The sequence below is a fragment of the Triplophysa dalaica genome, chromosome 6 (genome assembly GCF_015846415.1).
Source record: "Triplophysa dalaica isolate WHDGS20190420 chromosome 6, ASM1584641v1, whole genome shotgun sequence".
NCBI classification, from domain to species: domain Eukaryota; kingdom Metazoa; phylum Chordata; class Actinopteri; order Cypriniformes; family Nemacheilidae; genus Triplophysa; species Triplophysa dalaica.
In genome coordinates, this window is record NC_079547.1 from 19294696 (window position 1) to 19312679 (window position 17984).

Genomic DNA, 17984 nt, shown 5'->3' on the forward strand with positions numbered 1-17984 from the left:
ATATTTTTGTACATGTGTTTGGATCGTATGATGTGTGAATGTAAAACAACATTCCTAACTTAGAAACCAGACGTTAAAAGTATATTCCCTTAAAAAGGTCTGTAACATGCATAAATGTAAAGTAAAAGTAGCGTTTGAAGCAGGTCAGTCATGTGGCTGAGGGAGGTGGGGGGTATATGTAAAATATTTTGTCACAGACCACATGGGTTTTACCGTTTTATTACTATCTATTACTTGTATACACTGATAAAAAACACAGAGTTGGTTGGTCCTTTATTTTATTCAATATAACTATGGTCATTTCATTATAAATGAAGATTACTGAAAAGCGTGAAATGTGCCATTATATGTTGTAGCATTGCGCCCTCTACTGTTGGAACCTGCTGAAACACGTCCTGGAAAAATCAAATCTGTTCATTCATTAAAAACCATAAGCATACGTATGTTATTCTAAATGTATATTGACAGAAAAATCCGGTTATATTTTTTATTAGTCTATGTTTGATACGTTTCTCCAAGAATAATATATTTATAGCAAAACTTAGACCAGAGACCCTGTAGCCAATTTGTGTTATATACTCACAAACACAAATTTTTACTACTATTTTCAATAATTTGTGGATATATTGCATCAAAATTCATTGCTTTTTAGGTTGTATATCATTGACACTCCGTTGACTTGTTACCATAGAAATAAGATGGTTTTGACTTCCTGTTGTAGTAACGCACGACACACGTGATCCGTTTACGGCAGTGGCGAGAGCGCTTCGCAAAGGAAGTGAACGAGAAGGGAATTTCCTAACTAGGGAATCGAGGTTGTTTATTGCGTTGTTTCTCCATGTGTTTCACATTTTCGTAAACAACATTTCACATACAGTTTTAACAGAACAAACCTGGGCATATTTGAAATAAGTCTTCGGCGTTGAGGCAGTTTGTGACAACGAGAGAAGCATTAACCGGGTTCCAGTGATCCGAGCGCAATGCTGCTCACCGTGTTTTGTGCACCGAGGGACCGCTCGGAAACCACTTTTAACCTGGACGTGTCCCCAGAGCTTGAACTCAGGGATTTTGTGGCTCTTTGCGAACTAGAATCAGGAATACCTGCAGGGGAGATTCAGGTAACGTTAAACATCTGCCAAGTCTTGCAACACTAAGTTAGCCACTATGCTAAGCGACCTGACTAAACAAATAATTTCGAAACAAGACGGCGGGTTCGTGCTATTAATAGCATGCTGAGCCCTTGTCAACACCCCTGGAAAACGCAAAACCTATATGGATTTAACAGTTCGTGGCTAATATTTAGTTTATTTTCAAGCTAAACAAGTAACGTTAAACTAGTTTTTTTTACTGAGCTTTAATCATGTTGGACAACTGCAATGCACACAGTGTGACGTAATATACGGGAAAGATGCCTCCTCACAGAAGATAATTTGCTTCTTTTCTAAATATGTGTCAAGGTAGCAGATGAAACCCGTTGAGGAAATTGAAAGAGAAACTATTTGCTTGGATGGCCTGTTATTTCGTGCTTGAAGTAAAACTAAAAGCAATTTACTAAACAAACAACCATCCAAACTTTTATCTCTGTTTTTATAAAGCGGGATTCATTGAATAACAGAGAGATTTTCGCTATGTTTACACGAATTAAACAAAGTTTGACTCTAAGTGGATTCCTTTTCTGTAACACTCCTAACAGATATTATATGCAGAGCAGCCTTTACAAGATCTCACTCGTGCCCTGGGAAATTATGGCTTGAAGGATGGAGATGTGGTGGTGTTAAGACAGGCCGAGAGGGCTCGAGCGCCACAGCCAGCGATTCCAGGTAAACCAGTAGGACTGGTTCTGTATTAGGCATGGCTTAATGAAACTACCAAATTATCATGCCATTAACAGCAATGATCTCTTAGGTCTGCCTCGCATCGATTTTAGTTCCATCGCCATTCCTGGGAGCTCATCAGGCCAAACAAGACAGCAGCAAGCCCAGCGTCCCAGTGCAACCCAGTCACGGCAGTCCCAGGCAACCTCAGCCTCTTCTTCTCAGGGATTGGACAACCCGGCCTTGTTACGCGATATGCTGCTGGCAAATCCACATGAGTTGTCGTTGCTGAAGGAGCGAAACCCTGCTCTTGCTGAGGCTCTTCTTAGTGGAGACCTTGGTAAGTGTGGTAGACAATAGGATAGAACAACCTGAATATGTCTTTATCTCTTGAACACAAAAGAACTGTGGATCCATTTTTTCAGAACGCTTCACGAAGGTGCTATTAGAGCAGCAACAAGACAGAGCGAAAAGAGAGCAGGAGAGAATCCGACTGCTGACTGCAGATCCGTTTGACCTGGAGGCTCAGGCCAAAATTGAGGAGGAAATAAGGTAATAAACATTTGGGTTATATTAAGTAAAATGGATCATATTAAGAATATATGGCAAACATAAAATGCATAAATGTTTTTATTTTTTAATTGCAGACAGCACAATATTGAGGAGAATATGACCATTGCAATGGAAGAAGCACCTGAGAGTTTTGGTCAGGTGGTCATGCTCTACATCAACTGCATAGTCAATGGGCACCCAGTAAAGGCCTTTGTTGACTCAGGTAGCCAATAATGTTTTGTAATTTGTATGCAATCGGATTTTTTTGGACTCATCCTAGTGTTTAATGTAATTTTTAAAGTAAATATTTGTCTTTTTTATGTAACCACAAATATTGTTATAAACAATTACCATCTTTTGCCATATATTAACCAATAATACAGATTGTCTTTGTATAACTTTACTATTTGACCATTTATATATATTTTAAGGAGCTCAGATGACCATTATGAGCCAAGCATGTGCAGAACGCTGCAATATCATGCGTCTGGTAGACAGGCGCTGGGCTGGCATTGCCAAAGGCGTGGGCACACAGAAAATAATTGGCAGAGTACATTTAGGTATGACATTTAACAAAACCTGCTCCTTTTATATTGCTTTCAATGCATTTTAATAAATGCTATTACAATTGCATGAATCTTATGATAAGGACATTAAATATGTATATATTTACTGTATAGCCCAGGTGCAGATTGAAGGAGATTTCCTTCCTTGCTCTTTCTCCATTTTGGAGGATCAACCTATGGACATGCTGCTAGGACTCGACATGCTAAAGAGACACCAGGTCTGTTTGGAAACTCTGAGTTCTAGCCAATCAAAAATATATATTTTTTTGTAATAAAAGTGGTGTAACTTGGCCATAAATGCTGCTGTAATGGAATGAAACTTATTCAATGTGGACTTGCTTCATATTACAAAGACATCTAGATCATTAGCACGTTAAGTTAATTTACTGCAAGCTATTGTCAGTTGTGTTAAAAAATAATAGTTACTAGATATTTTGTTAGCTTGTTTCTAAAAACAGAAATATTTCATATTTAGGTGGACGTTTTAGTGGTTCTTTCTCCATTCAGTGCTGTAAATCTGAACTACCATGCCTCCTTCATTCTGTGGGCTGTCATTCATCTCATAGCTTGTTTGTGCATTATTTAGTGTTCCATCGATTTAAAGAAAAATGTCCTCCTGATTGGGACGACGGGGACGGAGACATGTTTTCTCCCTGAGGCAGAGCTGCCCGACTGTGCCCGGCTGGCATATGGGCCAGACGGACGAGACGAAGCCCGACCTGAGGAGATTGCAGACAGAGAGCTGGCAGAAGCAATACAAAGATCTGTGCAAGACAGTGGTATGATGCATGATGTGCAGAATTGCATGGCTATCAGATCGGAATAGACAATTTTCATGTGAGGAATGAAATGGCCTCAACAGTTTAGTATAAAATGTATTTGTTTGAAATTGGAATAATGTAACATTTAACAATTTGGGAAGGAAATATGCTTGCCATTGTATAGTTTGTTTATTCTGGTTGCAGTGCAGGATACTCACCTAGTTCACAAGGTGGTGTTTATTTTATTGAAATAATACAATCTAAGAAAATACTGGTGGTCATGGATTCACTAGTCAAGAAGATCTTCTTGTATCAGTACAAAAGCTTTGGGGTTTTATACTCTTGACTTTGCATAATTTGTAGCAATATGTTAATATCTGCAAAATTGAAATTTGACATAGGCCACCTTGTGTAGCTGATGTGATTGACGGATGCATGCGTCTTGTCACTCTCACTTTCTCTGGATGCATTTTTGATAACTTTTCTGCCTCTTATTGCATGACGTGTGGTGTTTGTGTGCTAACCATTAGCAGGACAGCACTGATGTCATATGGACAGACAGCCGGAGAGGGCTCTACCCACCAGGTACTGCAGATACATGGACATAATGGAAGTTAAATTATCTCAATACCATATCTGAACTCAAACTGTAAATAGCAAACATGATTCATTGGTACGCACTGGAAGGGCATCCATTTTGTGAGTAAGACCCCTCCTCCACATAACTATGATTTAAGTTTGGTTTTGGCTGATTATGGTGCAAAATATTATGCATGTTTCGTAAAGTTTGCTGAGTTTGCATGGTTTTTTTTTCACATCAAATGATGTGTTTTTAATGAACATTTTAAATGTAATCACAGTTGCTTTGTTTCTCATAGATATTGAAGACGGAAAAACTACCTCACCACAATCCCTGCCATTTAAACATCCCCTCAACACACCTGCAAGTACTTCAGCGTCAAGTCACCCTAGTCTTATCCTAGACCGTTCCAAGTCGGTCCCAGTCTCTATTAACCAGGGACCGTCCCCAATCAATACTCCCACACCTGAATCAATTGAATCTTCTCTTCAGCCCTTGAAAGTGGGTGAACCCTCTTCAGATCCCCCTGATGCCACCTTCAGACCTCGGTCCCAGGGACTAGCTGATTCCACATCATCTTGCTTTAAGAAAGATGCAGATGCTCCTGTCACAAGCACTCTTCCCTCTCAGGAACCATTTACCAATACTGTGTCAGAGAACAACGAAGCGACATGCAGCGTTATTTCAGTAGATTCTATAGATATGGGGAAGAATAGCACTTCCTCTGTATTAGCAGAATCTCTTACTCTTTTTAACCCAAGCTCACAGACACAGGATCAGGAAGTGGACATGGACGTTACCACAAATGCAGAATCTCAAATCAAATTAGAAACTGCCCGTGACTTCACTCATCAGCTTCAGAGAGAGGAAGATATGGAAGATGTTTCAGGGGCTCAACCACAACTCATGCATGTTCCAGATATGAACCTTCAACCCTGTCATTCTAAACTAGCAACCTCTTCTGAGCACGCTCCTGTCCATTCAGACTCTGGAAAGAGTACAGAGAGTGGGCTAGTCCTTGAAATAGACCAGCGGGAGGCGGATAGCAACCCATCCCTGGCTCAGGCTCTTAAGGAGCTCCATAATCTTTTGATGTCTAACAGTAGCCCTCAAGGTTGTGGAAGGAGCCCGCTGTCGGATCTTAATACTCCAACACCTAGACAGGATGCTGACGAGGTTGCACAGGATCCTGCTGCAAGAAACTCATTCATGCTGGACCCAACTAGAGACGCGATGTGTATAACTGCCACAACAGATGACACGGAGGATGGTGTTGCCAAATCTGACTTGACTTCTCAATCAGTGGGGGAGATTCCGGATTTACCAACGTCAAGCAATCCAAGGAACCTAGAGAACCAAACTACAAGACTTGTTGATGAACAAAAGATGCAGTGCCCACTTACCCCTGAAGAAAATCAGGATCTTACTAATAAGGACGATTTTGGCTTGTCGATATTCAAGGAAGATCATGATGTTAGACAGTTCCATAAAGGTCAGCAAAAGCAGAACATTGCAGATGAAAACACCTCAGGCATTGACACCTTCAACTCAGCTGACCCGTCTCAGCAGCACCCCCTGTCTGTAGCATCTGGCTCATCAACCGATTTCAACCTTGAGCCTGTTGCATCACCTCATCCTCAAACAAAAGCCCCTGACGTGGATTCTTCACTTGGGGACTCCATCCAGCCTGGACCACAGCCCTCAATGGGACAGTTTCCACTAGAGCACATTCAGAGGATCCAGGCATTGGGGTTCTCTGTCAACGAGGCTGCAGAGGCACTGGAACAGGCTCAAGGCAGCGTGGAGATTGCCTTACTGATGCTGCTAGCAAGAAAGATCACTGTGCCCACCTAGACTCACAATCAACTGGTGGTGGCATCAGTTAACATATGAGCCTTTTTCATCATGTGGTTTCCTTTAGCGGTCCTCGTTGTTTTGTACTTGATGGTCTTATTGTGGCTCTTTGCCAACAACATGCATCGATTTTTCGAGAAGCTGGCCATATTTCCCTTTTAATGGAACGCTGTCTTTTTTAAGAGGTTTGCATGTTGACTCAAAAGTTCCTCATTGATTTTCGCTTTATTGGTTTGAATTGAATCAATGTGATACACTGTCAGACATTTAACAGGAATAGAAATAGTTTACTTCAACCTCATTCATACAACAACTGCATGGTTTTTAGATGTGACCTTGAACGGAAAACTCAAGATCAAGATACGAGCTGTTGGTAAACTGCTAGAACATCCATTACAGAGTCATAATTTCAATTGGCAATAATCTGAGGTCTTTTCTCTTGAATTGTTATTTTATTTGATGGTTGCCAATCCTGTATAACTTGACACGTTTTCAATAGGTTGCCTTTGAAAATTATTAAAGTGTAGACTTTACCGTAACTTTTGTATGTGTTCGTAATCCATCTTTGACATATAGTTGTGATTTGTGTACTGACATATGAGAACAGCTGAGTGTGAAGGTATGAGAACACTTTGGAGCGCTTTTATCATCTGTTGCGTATCTTTTAATCAGATTCTTGATTTAGTGGTAGTGTTTTATATTGTGTTTTTGAGAGAATTAAAAGATAAGTTGATGGCGACAACCAGTCTATGGAAAGATTTATTTGTTTATCTGCCCTCAAGAGCAGCTACCACTACATTTTGTTGGGTTGTCTGTTATCTCTTATTTGTTGTCCTTTGTCTAGACTGTTTCGATTTTAGCAAAACCCTGACATGCCCTTTTCAGCAGTCTGTACTGTTTTGTCATGTCTACATGTAATTTTTTTACTGTAATCTCTGAGTCATATATCAATTGAGTTCAATCTATTTGAAAACTATTACATCTTGTATACAGTTTAAAAACCAAATAAAATAAAAAAGTGATTCTTTATATTTCAATTGTACAAGTGTTTGTTTGTGGCCTTATCTTTTAGAATAAACTTTTCACAGATAGATCAAGTCTTCTAAATAAATGTCATATTTCACCCATAAATTAAAAATATTGTAGGAAAAAAAATGACTTGCATTTGTGCTACAATTTTTGTATCGGTTGTAGTAAATTATGTAAAAAATCTATACTTTTTCTTTAATCTTTATTGAAAACATAGCCATGGGGTAAAGAATCCTAACATGCTTGACATGTTCTTTTGTTGAGATTAACCATGATCTTTACCACTATAGCCCTTTTCACAATATGAACATTTGTCCAATCAGATTGAAGTTGTTAAGTGTAATTGGTTGTTTGCAATTGCACAGGTGAGAACACTTGGGAATCAATGGGATTTACAAGATTTGTGTGGTCAGTTCTCAAATCACTGGTTTTGAGGTGACACAGTGCATTTTTGTACAGTAAAATGTTGTATAAATAAAATAATTTACCATTAACCTTAGTCTTGGGTGCAAACCAATTCTAAAGTTGATCAACAAAATATTTACACCATGGCTCATGTCAAGGAAAATGAAAGGTCATTGGACAATAGAGACACAACCTCAGCTGTGACAAAAACATCAGGTGACACTTCTTGTGTGGGGCTGAATGAAAACGATTCTAAAACAAGTGACCTGCCTAAAGAATTTTATTGGTACGTAACAAAAAACAATTTATTTCTTGCAGTAAGGTTCAAGGCTTCGGTTAAGTAAGCTGGTTCATTAAATTTGATCTCTTTCTTAGCACTTCTGGGGGATTAGCCGAAGCTCTTAGATCTGTTGCAAGCTCACAGTTATGGAGCTTAATTGGGTTCTCTGTGCCTCGTTCATCTTTTCTGTCCATGCACTCTCAAGAGAGTCCCAGTCAGCTGAATTATTCCGGTATGCATTGTGAGGATGAAGTGAAAAGGTATGGTGCCACAGCTGCAGCAAAAGAGAATGCCATGTATGGATGTCGATACAAAGCAGTTAACCTTTTCCTTGTTTCATTAAAGCCCAGATGCAGTGGAGGTCAACACACTTCAAGAAGAAGAATATCATCCTAAATATGAATCCGCGTACATCAACTTTTGTAAGTAAAAAATGGAAACTGTCTAGAAAAAGGACAATCAAATCTTGCCAAATTTTTAATTCCCCACAAACAACCAAGTCGAAAAGTTTCTCATACACCTAATTTTTTTTTCTAGCGGTCCCTTTGTATCAGGAGTATTGGATGAATTCTGTAAGGAAGGATTTACACCGAGTAAAGCAGAAAGGACTTTCAGAATTTGTGTCATCTGTACATCTCCCCGGTCTGAAAACTCCCCCTCCATCAGGTCCTTCTTCTGTATCGAGTCCATCTGACCAGCAGGTTAAATCCTATGCTCTATGGCAGGAGCTTCCTCAAGCAAAGGATCTGCTGAACTCCCTCACTGCACGTGAGATACAGCTTCAGGAGGTATGCAATCCAGGACACCAACACACAAATCATGTACAGATGTCTGATGCCACACACTCCCTCTGCTTTTTTGGGTTTTTGGAATAGGCCATGTTTGAGTTGATCGTGTCAGAAGCCTCTTATCAGAAGAGTCTGGTAGTAGCAGTGAATGTGTTTCAATGGTCTGCAGAACTTAAACAGACCCTCTCTCGTGTAGAGCATCACGTTCTGTTCTCCAACCTGAAGGAAGTCTGTAAAGTCAGTGAACGGTAACCACACTTTATGAGTCTCACTGCTGGAGTTAATAAATATGTTGCGCTTTTTTATTGTCATTGTCATGAAATGTGGTGGAGCGTCACTTAACCCTTGTATGGTGGTCGTGATTTTGTTTTTCGCCAAATGTGGGTGTGTTCATTAAGTAACAAAAATTTGCTGTCAGATTTCTGCAGGATCTGGAGTCCCACCTCAAGCAGGATGTGATGATGTCACAGGCTGGTGATATTGTTTTGAATAATCAGAAAAGCTTTCAACAAGTCTATGTGCCGTATGTCACCAACATGATGTATCAGGAGGCTCTCATCACTCAGCTGTTGTATGTTCTGTTTTGCTGTGTATCTTCTACATTAAACATTGTCATTGATTTTGATGTTATTGCATGCAAAATTGGCATTTTCGGTCTCCATTCAGGCACAGCAACAAGAAATTTGCACGGATTCTGAACAAACTAGAGAAAGATCCATTGTGCCAACGACAAACACTGAAGTCCTTCTTGATCCTTCCCTTCCAGAGGATCACACGAATGATACTTCTACTAGAGGTTGACTTTCTCACTCTGAAATAAAAATCCTATGAACAACCTTGAATGGTGTTATTTTATGTAGTGTGAACATCTAATGTAATTTTATTTAGAACATCCTCAAGCGAGTTGGAGCTTTATGTCTTTATGTGTCTAATGTAAAGGAAGCCATTGAAGCTGTACGTAAGGTATGTGTGTCATTGGGATTTCGTTTATTATTGGCTGTTATGTTCAGAATTTACACGCTTTGGTTGTCTTTAATCTTTATGTGGGCTTGCCGTGTACAAATGTTAATAACTTTGATTTTGCAGATAGTGGCAGAGTGTGACAGAAACGTCCAGCAAATGAAAAGTACAGAATTTCTTGTTTGTCTGCAGAAGTTTCTGGATTTTAGAAGTGTCAAGGTATGAAATATCTTTTAAATCTCTTAATAACCTTTTCTTCTCGTGATTTTGATTTAAGCATATATTTCTGTTTAAAATAGTCTATTCCATTAATCACCAAAGGACGACACTTGCTTCAAGAGGGACCACTAAAACAACTCATTCTTGGAGGCAATCAGAAAGTCTCTGTGGTCTCCCGCAGAGATGTTTACATACATCTCTTTAATGATCTTTTGCTACTGTCTCTTAAAAGGTATGACATGTTTAAGAAATCACTCACACGCTGCAATTTTTTTTTTCTGGTATATTAATCGTTCTCTTAAGGTTTGGAGTAACTTAATCTGTAACTCTTGATCTTATATGCTTCTAGTGGACAGCAATTCATTGTGCAGGATCATGCTCTGTTCCCTGCTAATGTTCGTGCAGAGGGAATTAAAACTGAGATTTTCGGCCTACCCCCTGATTCTCTTCTACTCCATCTGACCAAGAACCAAAACAAATCTTCAACCTCCATTATATTGGCTGCACGCACACGGTAATTTATACGGCACACTCATGTATTGTCCGGATGTTTTTCTGAGTGTAGTTAGGTTTTGTAAATTTGTGTCCTCAGACTGGAAAAGGAGACCTGGATCAAACGTTTATCTTCAGATAGCAAAAATGAAATGCCATGAAGAGTGGCACTCAGAAGGAAACAATATATGCAAGATGGTTTGAATATACATGTTTATGGACGTTTTAAATTACTCAGGCTTTCAAGTGACTAGTTGCAATTTTGTTATGTATATTTATTCCTTAAATAAACTGTTTATAGGGAAATATTCCAGACATGTCAGCTTTATTTCAACAAAACAATTGTATAAAAAAGGTTTACAGTTGTAGTCATGAATTTCCTGGGGTTAAATGAGCTTGTACAATAAGACCAGCTGTGGAAAATGTCTCTGTTCTTCAGTTTCAGCAACCTGTACTGAAAAGAGAAAGTTTCTTTAGTCTCATCTGTTTAAGAAGGCTATCAACAAACAATACTTAATACACTTAAATCCCTCTTTACCTGTAAAATGATGATCGTTTATCAGGCATTACGTGACTGGCTGCGGGGACATCAGGTCAAAATCTGAAAGGTTTCTAGCGACCCAAACACCAGCTGCAAATAAACCAAGGTTTACGAGGAGATTCCTGTAATACAAAAGACAGTCAAATGCATCATGAAGTTAAGACTATCTGAAACGATACCGGTCAACGACATTAAAGGAGAATATGCGAGACGGAAATAAACGAATGTCAACAATGAAATTATATGACGGTTAAATAAATTAGAAAATCGCAGCTATCGAAGACACGTTTATAATGTGATTTTTAAGAGACCACGGGGTTAGTCAACAAGGAGGTCGTTAGCTGAATCAATGATGCTCCCGTCGCTTTCAGTCAGTTAAAATGTTAACAAACCTTCTAAAATCATTTCTGTCCGCCGCGAAATTACAAGCAGTGCTTATCCATCCCATGACGCCACCCGTTCGTCCATCAGCTTTCTTTCCGCTCATTTTATCTGTCACTAAAACGTAGTATTAGCAAGACCGAGCTATCTGTCTTTGATGTTACCTTGAAATATCTACGGCAAACCACGAGGTTATCAAACTTGCACTACGGATCCTTAGCTGGGACAAACCGTTACGGGAGGTCTGCGATTCCCTCTATCAACGATGACTTTTGAAACGCTTTCGGTTTGACCCTCCACGGCTTACAGATTTTCAACACTTTTCAACACACTGAACTGAGTTGTGATTGTGAAACAAACAACCAAGGGTTCCAGCACGTAAAAATGGCTGCAACCAGATATCGTCGTTTTCTTAAGCTTTGCGAGGAATGGCCAAAAGACGAATCGAAAAGAGGTCGCGATTTAGGGACATTTTTACGTCAAAAGGTTGCCAGTGCTTTCAGGGAAGGGGAAAATACACAGGTAGGAATCATTCACTGCTTGCTTTTACCATTGTTAGCCAAGACCTTGTAGCTTGGAAGTCATGTCAAATATTATTTGAGGTGTTATTCAACATAGTATATTTTCTTTCATTAAACAATAACGCCTATGTCCCTGCTGCAAAATGTAATTGCATGTATTTCTTAACCAGTTGACACTGGGCAGAGTTTATAAACAAACACATGAAATGCTTTCAACAATTAAGACAAGATCTGAGGCAATGATGCTACTAACGTTACTCAAAGTTGTTTTCTCAATGAAGATTTCAGATCCAGAAAAATGTGACATGATGTATGAAAGTTTGGCCCGCATCAACAGTAACATGTACAAAGAAAAGGTGAGTTTGAATATTAAATGTAATTCATTATTCTAAATGCTTTGTATGGAAGCTTTTGTGAACGTGTATATTAATAGTAGTTTTACAAGTAGGTCATAAAATCCATATATCAAAGATTATATGTATTGTTTAGGGGCTGGCATATCTGGAAAATCTCTACAAAACTTGATTATTGTTTTAGTTTTGGTGTTCTAACACACTTTCCCACCCTGTAATGTAGTTCAAGAATTTTTTTTAAATATAGTTTAGTTTTCTGGGTTGACCAAAACTACTTGAAGTGTGTGAGCATAATGTTTTTTAATTGCTTTTAGTTCCCACGAGCAAAAGATACAAGTTTTACAGGTGTAACAGTGGAAGAGTGTCGAATGCTTTTGGCAACAGGTGAGAAAAGGCATTTTTTTGTGATAGTTGTCTATGTTTGTGCCTTTTCATTTCTTGACAATTCATATGCTTTTTATGAATATATCTATCATGTTTTGCGTATATAATTTCTCTAGGAAACATGCAACAGACAGATGAAGAGAAAAAGGGGTTATGGCAAACTGTAATGGATCGCTTCTCCTCCAAACCTGAAGATCGGCCAACTTCTGAGAAATCAGAAAAATAATCACACTGTACAGACTGTATTTATTACCCTTTGCACTTTTTCAAATAAAACGATTAAGATGTAAATGTGTAGATCCTCATTTCTTATAACTGTTCAAGATTTTTTTTTTCTCATTTGGAAAGGTATGGAACTACCAGGAATTTTAAATAGATCAGTTTTAATGTTCCTTAATATAAAAAATGAATGTAAGAAATTGCACTTACTTCAACACACAAGTGTTTTTGTTCAATGGGAGTTTTATTTATTCCTATTATTTACACAACTGTTAAGCTTTTTAAAATAAATGTCCAGCTACTAAAATGCATTTTTTTTACTTTCAAGACTTTGGGTTAAGATGACACAATATAGTTTGAAAAAAGGCGATTAAAGTTAAGATAGGGAAGTGAATATTAAGGGAAAAGAATGAACCGGTTGAAGCTACTCTTTGGCAGTTATTGATAATACAGTCCACGCCATGATGTAAAATGTGGTCACAAAAGATACATGATAAAATAGTCTGAGCACCACCCTTATACTTAAACAAAAGTTTGGGACATGATTAGAATGATTGTGTTTGAAAAAGAAAAATGTTTTTAGAAAGAAAAACAGAATCTAGGCAAAAAAATACATTTATTAATTAAAATGAACAAGGAACCAAGCGATTTTTCAAGTCAATAATCAGAGATATTTCATATTTGGAAAAACGTGTTAATTACATCTGTGTAAAGCACCGAACCAAAGTGAACAAATGGAACTGAACAGTGCAATGTTTATTCGTTGGCTTTATGGTATTTAGGCAGTATAACTTGTTTTTAGACTAATAGAAAAAAAATGTAATTACCTAGTGAAGTTTGAAAGCGTAACTAAAGATTTCCTGTGTGCACTTTTTTTAAAAACAAATCAATGACGTTAGTTAGTGTAGTGTTCATTTTTATTGGCTTCTTTAATCTTCTTTAGGCTCTGGATTGTCTCTCCAGATGCAGTAGTTGAGGGTGGTAGCGATGCAAAGCCAGGCCAGGTATGGTCCCAGGAGAAGTGTTGCAGTGCGGTTGATGGGATACCAAGACACCATGGTAGCTCCCACTGTGCAAGTGAGCAGCACTAGCTCTATCAGACCCTAAATTGGAAAAATAAGCAGCATATTTAATAAAAAAAACAAATGTTTATAATTTTATCATGTTTTAAACATTTAGTACGTACTTAAGCTGCAAGACTTATTAAGATTGAGGGATAAATAGGCAAAACTGTCCAGGTCATACCACCCAGGTGGTCTAGTTTCTTTATATTTCCTACATAAACTGAAGCAACATAAAAATGTATTTGGGATGGTTTGTAGATGTTTAAAACCACAGAGTTTTGTTTTAACCTAAAAATAAGTCTATCACAGGTGATGAGGAAACAGAAATCCTTACCAGCTTAATCTTGTGTGCTCCAAAGAAGATTGGGGTCCAGGCCCAGTTTAACGCAAGCTGTGTCCCATAGAGCCCCAGTGGCACCACTGAATCTTGTGTGAAGCCTCCAAGCTCATTCCACACAAGGTATGATCCATATCTTAAAAAAAGAATAAAATATACAAACATCTACAGTCTTAACCCTAGGTGTGGCACTTGCGGACCACAAGCAATCTTACTTTGTAAATATCTGTAGTAACTTATTAACTTTGGAACTGAACTGCTTCTGTCTACATTTTAATATTTTATAGACTCGTTTATATTTTAGACAATTCATTATATAAAAAGATATCAAACAAAGTGGTATCTGCAAACTAATGATGGTTTGAAATGAAAACAACCATTGTTTCACAAACCCCATGCCAGTGTAGAGAGTGGTCCACACCACTGGAAAAACAGCATTAGGAGGCCTCCATGAAGGTTTTTTAAGCGTGGTATACCATGTTTTCACCTCCTTCCTTGTGATTAAACCTCCAAATATCCCACCCAAGTGAGGCAGTGCAGTCAGACCCAGCATAGGAATCCACATCCTTTCAGTACAATCTGGCTAAAGACCTTTGAAGTTTTCTGTGTACATTATAACAGATAAATAACACTTGTTAATTGTACACTTCAAGTCTGACAATATTATCAAAGCATGCCAGACAAAGAGGAAAGCAGTAGTCCATGTAGTAAATAATTGTGGTAGCCATCTCTCATTATAAGCCATACATCAGCAGCTTTCTATTGCACATGCAGGCTATGATATTAAATAGTACAATATTAGATTAGATTAGATTAGATTCAACTTTATTGTCATTACACATATACAAGTACAGTGTAACGAAATGTAGTTTAGGTCTAACCAGAAGTGCAATTAGCAAGTGCAGGATATACAGTGTGAATAAATACAGAATACAATATTAGGAAATATTAGGAATATAAGGTAATGTCTGCATTTGTAAAACAAACTTGCAATTTAATTCTCTAATACACGTTAAACGTTTAAAACAAAATGTTTAAGAATTTAACAAGAATTCATGAGGGTTCGAGAGTAAAGCATTACGTTTTAGATCAGTGTCCGCCCACCTTATCGTAACGAACAGGTGCGGGTAAATGCACGCACGTCTTTTTTAACAAAGAAAGATGGAGTGATAGTGATGAAAACATTTCAAGTAACGTAACGTTAAACACAAAAAACACCGTCAACAATTAAACTTTTACAGCCAGGAGTAAACACCCTTGCTTGTTTATTACGGTGGTCACGCGCTCTAAAGTACGTCATTTAAGTTATGTTACACATAGTGCTATTGTTTTTGCAAAACAAACTATGAAGTATTTAGGAAAAAGGAAACAATATCACCTGAATTGATAGACCGATTCGTGAACGGTGTTGTCAGAGTAGTGAAAGAAGTCTCGACGATGTCCTTCTATGGCCGGAGTGCTCTTAAAATCATTATACAACTTCACGTAACAACCAGTGGGCGTGTATCAAGGCCGGGTTAGTGTATTAACCATAGGTATAAACAGCGCTACTTCTGGGTTGACACGTCGTCCACTAGAAAGGCACAAACATCTGCAGCTTCCTTGTATTTCACAACAAGGATTGCTTTTCATTCCATGGTGTTCATCCCTATGCCCTACTCCCTTTGAAGAGTAAAGCTCTTGATGCGTAAACTCAGGATGGAAAAACACAACTGTATCTCCTAATGTGTCTATTTTGCAAAAAGAGCAATTAAAGCAATGTCATTTTCTCTTTATTTTGAGCTATGTTTTGTTGGGCGTCCCCTTCCCGAAGGCCCCTTCGGAGGGCAATATAACCCGTTTGGAACGCGTCAAAACCGTTCTGAATGGTGTGTTCAAGCAATTCAACGCGGCGCTGCCAAGGAGCAGATGTCAGCGTTTATTCAATGCAAATTACTACTTAAATAATTTCACATAGCTTTTACAAAATTTAAATTCAATTACACTTATATAAAGGAAATAAAACACCGTCTGTTTTGTTCTTGCTTTTTAATGATTGTAAATAAAAAACAGAGACGACATTTAAAGGATAGAGAACGATCCTAATACCAAGTATGAAATCTTGAATAATACGCAGATTTAATAATATATAAATTAAGTTAAGTGTGAGTTATGAGTTATCTGAAAATGTTTAGAAGGACTTATTAAGGATTTTACTTTACTTGAGAAAAATCATAATGGGAGTGAAAAGATGACAGTAAAATGTAAAACGTAGTGAATTTGTTTTGATAGTAAGACTACAAATATTTTATTAAAGCTTAACAAATAAAGTTTATAAATACACAATGGACTTTCCAAGAACAAATGAATGCGAGACCCCTGATATATTATATTTATTTGCATTTATTGCACATCAGTGTTGTAGATAATATGTTGAAATCCCAGGAAAACACATGTATATGTTTTTCTTTTTAGATGTGATCCAGAATCCTCCACATTCAGAGATGTTTGGTTCACCAAGTTTCCGAAGTGTTCACAGCTCTATACCGGCTTTCTGCCATACCTCCATTAAGACTGATATTACCACTACCACCTTCTGTTGCAGATGAGGATATGTTGATGGGTATGACAGACAGTCTGGGATTACTGCCATCACAGAGGAAGAGGAGAAAAAGGACAAGCATCTGTTTAGCCATGAGGTCATCATCAAGGAGCATTGGTATCATTAAGAGATAAAAGCTGCTTCCTTCAATTATGTCGTCCACACGTTGCATCATTAACAACCCGCCGGTTGCTAGTGTCTCGGGTTTTGACCCAAGAGGTTTCATCCCCATATGATATTTTCCACTGAAAGTTATGTTTTTATGTTCTTTTCAAAAGGGTCATGCACTTGAAGACCACTGGCTGCATGTCGAAATAATCCAAAATCATCACTATGGCGGTAGACACGTTTTCATTCTTATTATACACCCACTGCACTTTAAAAGGGGAGTTTCTTTGGATATACAGTTTATGAAATGAGGACACTGAGATTTCTTGTAATCAAACTGTCAGCAAACTGTTGACCTGTACATGCTGTTAGAACGTACATTTACATTTATGAGCAACTTACATGGTTTTGTTTTATTGTATGTGCATTCCCTGGGAATCAAACCCTTTGGCATTGCTCTACCAGTCTAGTTTATATTTTGTATTTTTGTCTGTTGTTAAAAATAAAGAATGTCAATAGTTAAAAATGTCACTCAATAATTAAGATCACGTAAAGTAATTTAACTTTAACCGTGTTTTTTATTTGTGGTTAAACCACAGCAACCACAAATGTACAATTTACTAATAATAATTGTAGTTGTAGTTTATTGGTATTTTTACCTTACAATTAAAAATGAGGTGCTTAAAAGGTTCTTCACAGCGATGCCATAACCATTTTTGGTTCCACAAAGAACCATCTCTTTCTTACCTTATTGTAATCTGAAGAACCTTTTTTCGCCACAAAGAACCTTTTGTAAAACAGATAGGTTGTTCAAATGTTAATGGTTCTTTATGGAATCATTTAGAAAAAATATGTTCTTCTATGGCATCGTGAAGCACCTCTATTTTTAAGAGTGTATTGTAATATAAATGGTAATCAGTCACGAAAGATGGTTATTACACTTATGGGGTTGGGTATTGAATTTATTCGATTCTGACAATTGAAGTAAAATATTTGGATATCTAGTCTACTGTATGGTCATTTAGCCTGCTTAATGACTGGTTTGCAAAACTACTGGAAGAAAGGTTCTAAGCCTTCATTAGGGACTTAAACCATGAATTATTCTCTACTTTCTGTTGTTGAAATCATAATCAGAATATGTTAGTCTTAATCGTGTTTAAATCATCAGTTTAAAATAAAATAATGCTGAATAATA

General features: G+C 37.7%; 4 protein-coding genes across 8 annotated transcripts; 2 read left to right on the forward strand and 2 right to left on the reverse strand.

The window, feature by feature from the left end:
- The first annotated feature begins 768 nt into the window (after nucleotides 1-768).
- ddi2 (DNA-damage inducible protein 2) lies at nucleotides 769-7158 on the forward strand. 4 transcript variants are annotated; one of them, XM_056751231.1, is made up of 10 exons: nucleotides 769-1118; nucleotides 1694-1820; nucleotides 1906-2154; nucleotides 2240-2366; nucleotides 2462-2589; nucleotides 2798-2926; nucleotides 3047-3150; nucleotides 3519-3711; nucleotides 4224-4278; nucleotides 4572-4668. In XM_056751231.1, exons 1-9 carry the CDS (start codon nucleotides 981-983, stop codon nucleotides 4235-4237), a joined length of 1209 nt encoding a protein of 402 aa, XP_056607209.1. In that variant the 5' UTR covers nucleotides 769-980; the 3' UTR covers nucleotides 4238-4278; nucleotides 4572-4668. The 4 variants fall into 4 exon arrangements, with proteins under 4 accessions (XP_056607209.1, XP_056607210.1, XP_056607207.1 ...); XM_056751232.1 differs by having other exon boundaries at nucleotides 4227-4278; XM_056751229.1 differs by lacking the exons at nucleotides 769-1118; nucleotides 1694-1820; nucleotides 1906-2154; ... (1 more) ...; nucleotides 2462-2589; nucleotides 2798-2926 and having other exon boundaries at nucleotides 4572-7158.
- A 3393-nt stretch (nucleotides 7159-10551) lies between these two features.
- Nucleotides 10552-11442, reverse strand: tomm6 (translocase of outer mitochondrial membrane 6 homolog (yeast)). Of its 2 annotated transcripts, none has more exons than XM_056750927.1 (3): nucleotides 11234-11442; nucleotides 10839-10963; nucleotides 10552-10749 (listed from the first exon to the last, which is right to left on the reverse strand). In XM_056750927.1, exons 1-2 carry the CDS (start codon nucleotides 11326-11328, stop codon nucleotides 10867-10869), a joined length of 192 nt encoding a protein of 63 aa, XP_056606905.1. In that variant the 5' UTR covers nucleotides 11329-11442; the 3' UTR covers nucleotides 10552-10749; nucleotides 10839-10866. The 2 variants fall into 2 exon arrangements, with proteins under 2 accessions (XP_056606905.1, XP_056606904.1); XM_056750926.1 differs by having other exon boundaries at nucleotides 10609-10754; nucleotides 11234-11427.
- A 97-nt stretch (nucleotides 11443-11539) lies between these two features.
- LOC130424934 (ubiquinol-cytochrome-c reductase complex assembly factor 2) lies at nucleotides 11540-12771 on the forward strand. Its single transcript, XM_056750924.1, has 4 exons — nucleotides 11540-11744; nucleotides 12025-12099; nucleotides 12411-12480; nucleotides 12597-12771. Exons 1-4 carry the CDS (start codon nucleotides 11607-11609, stop codon nucleotides 12704-12706), a joined length of 393 nt encoding a protein of 130 aa, XP_056606902.1. The 5' UTR covers nucleotides 11540-11606; the 3' UTR covers nucleotides 12707-12771.
- Nucleotides 12772-13298: 527 nt separating this feature from the next.
- On the reverse strand, nucleotides 13299-15691 carry tspo (translocator protein). Its single transcript, XM_056750478.1, has 4 exons — nucleotides 15479-15691; nucleotides 14493-14703; nucleotides 14098-14236; nucleotides 13299-13802 (listed from the first exon to the last, which is right to left on the reverse strand). Exons 2-4 carry the CDS (start codon nucleotides 14663-14665, stop codon nucleotides 13629-13631), a joined length of 486 nt encoding a protein of 161 aa, XP_056606456.1. The 5' UTR covers nucleotides 14666-14703; nucleotides 15479-15691; the 3' UTR covers nucleotides 13299-13628.
- Between the last annotated feature and the right edge of the window lie 2293 nt (nucleotides 15692-17984).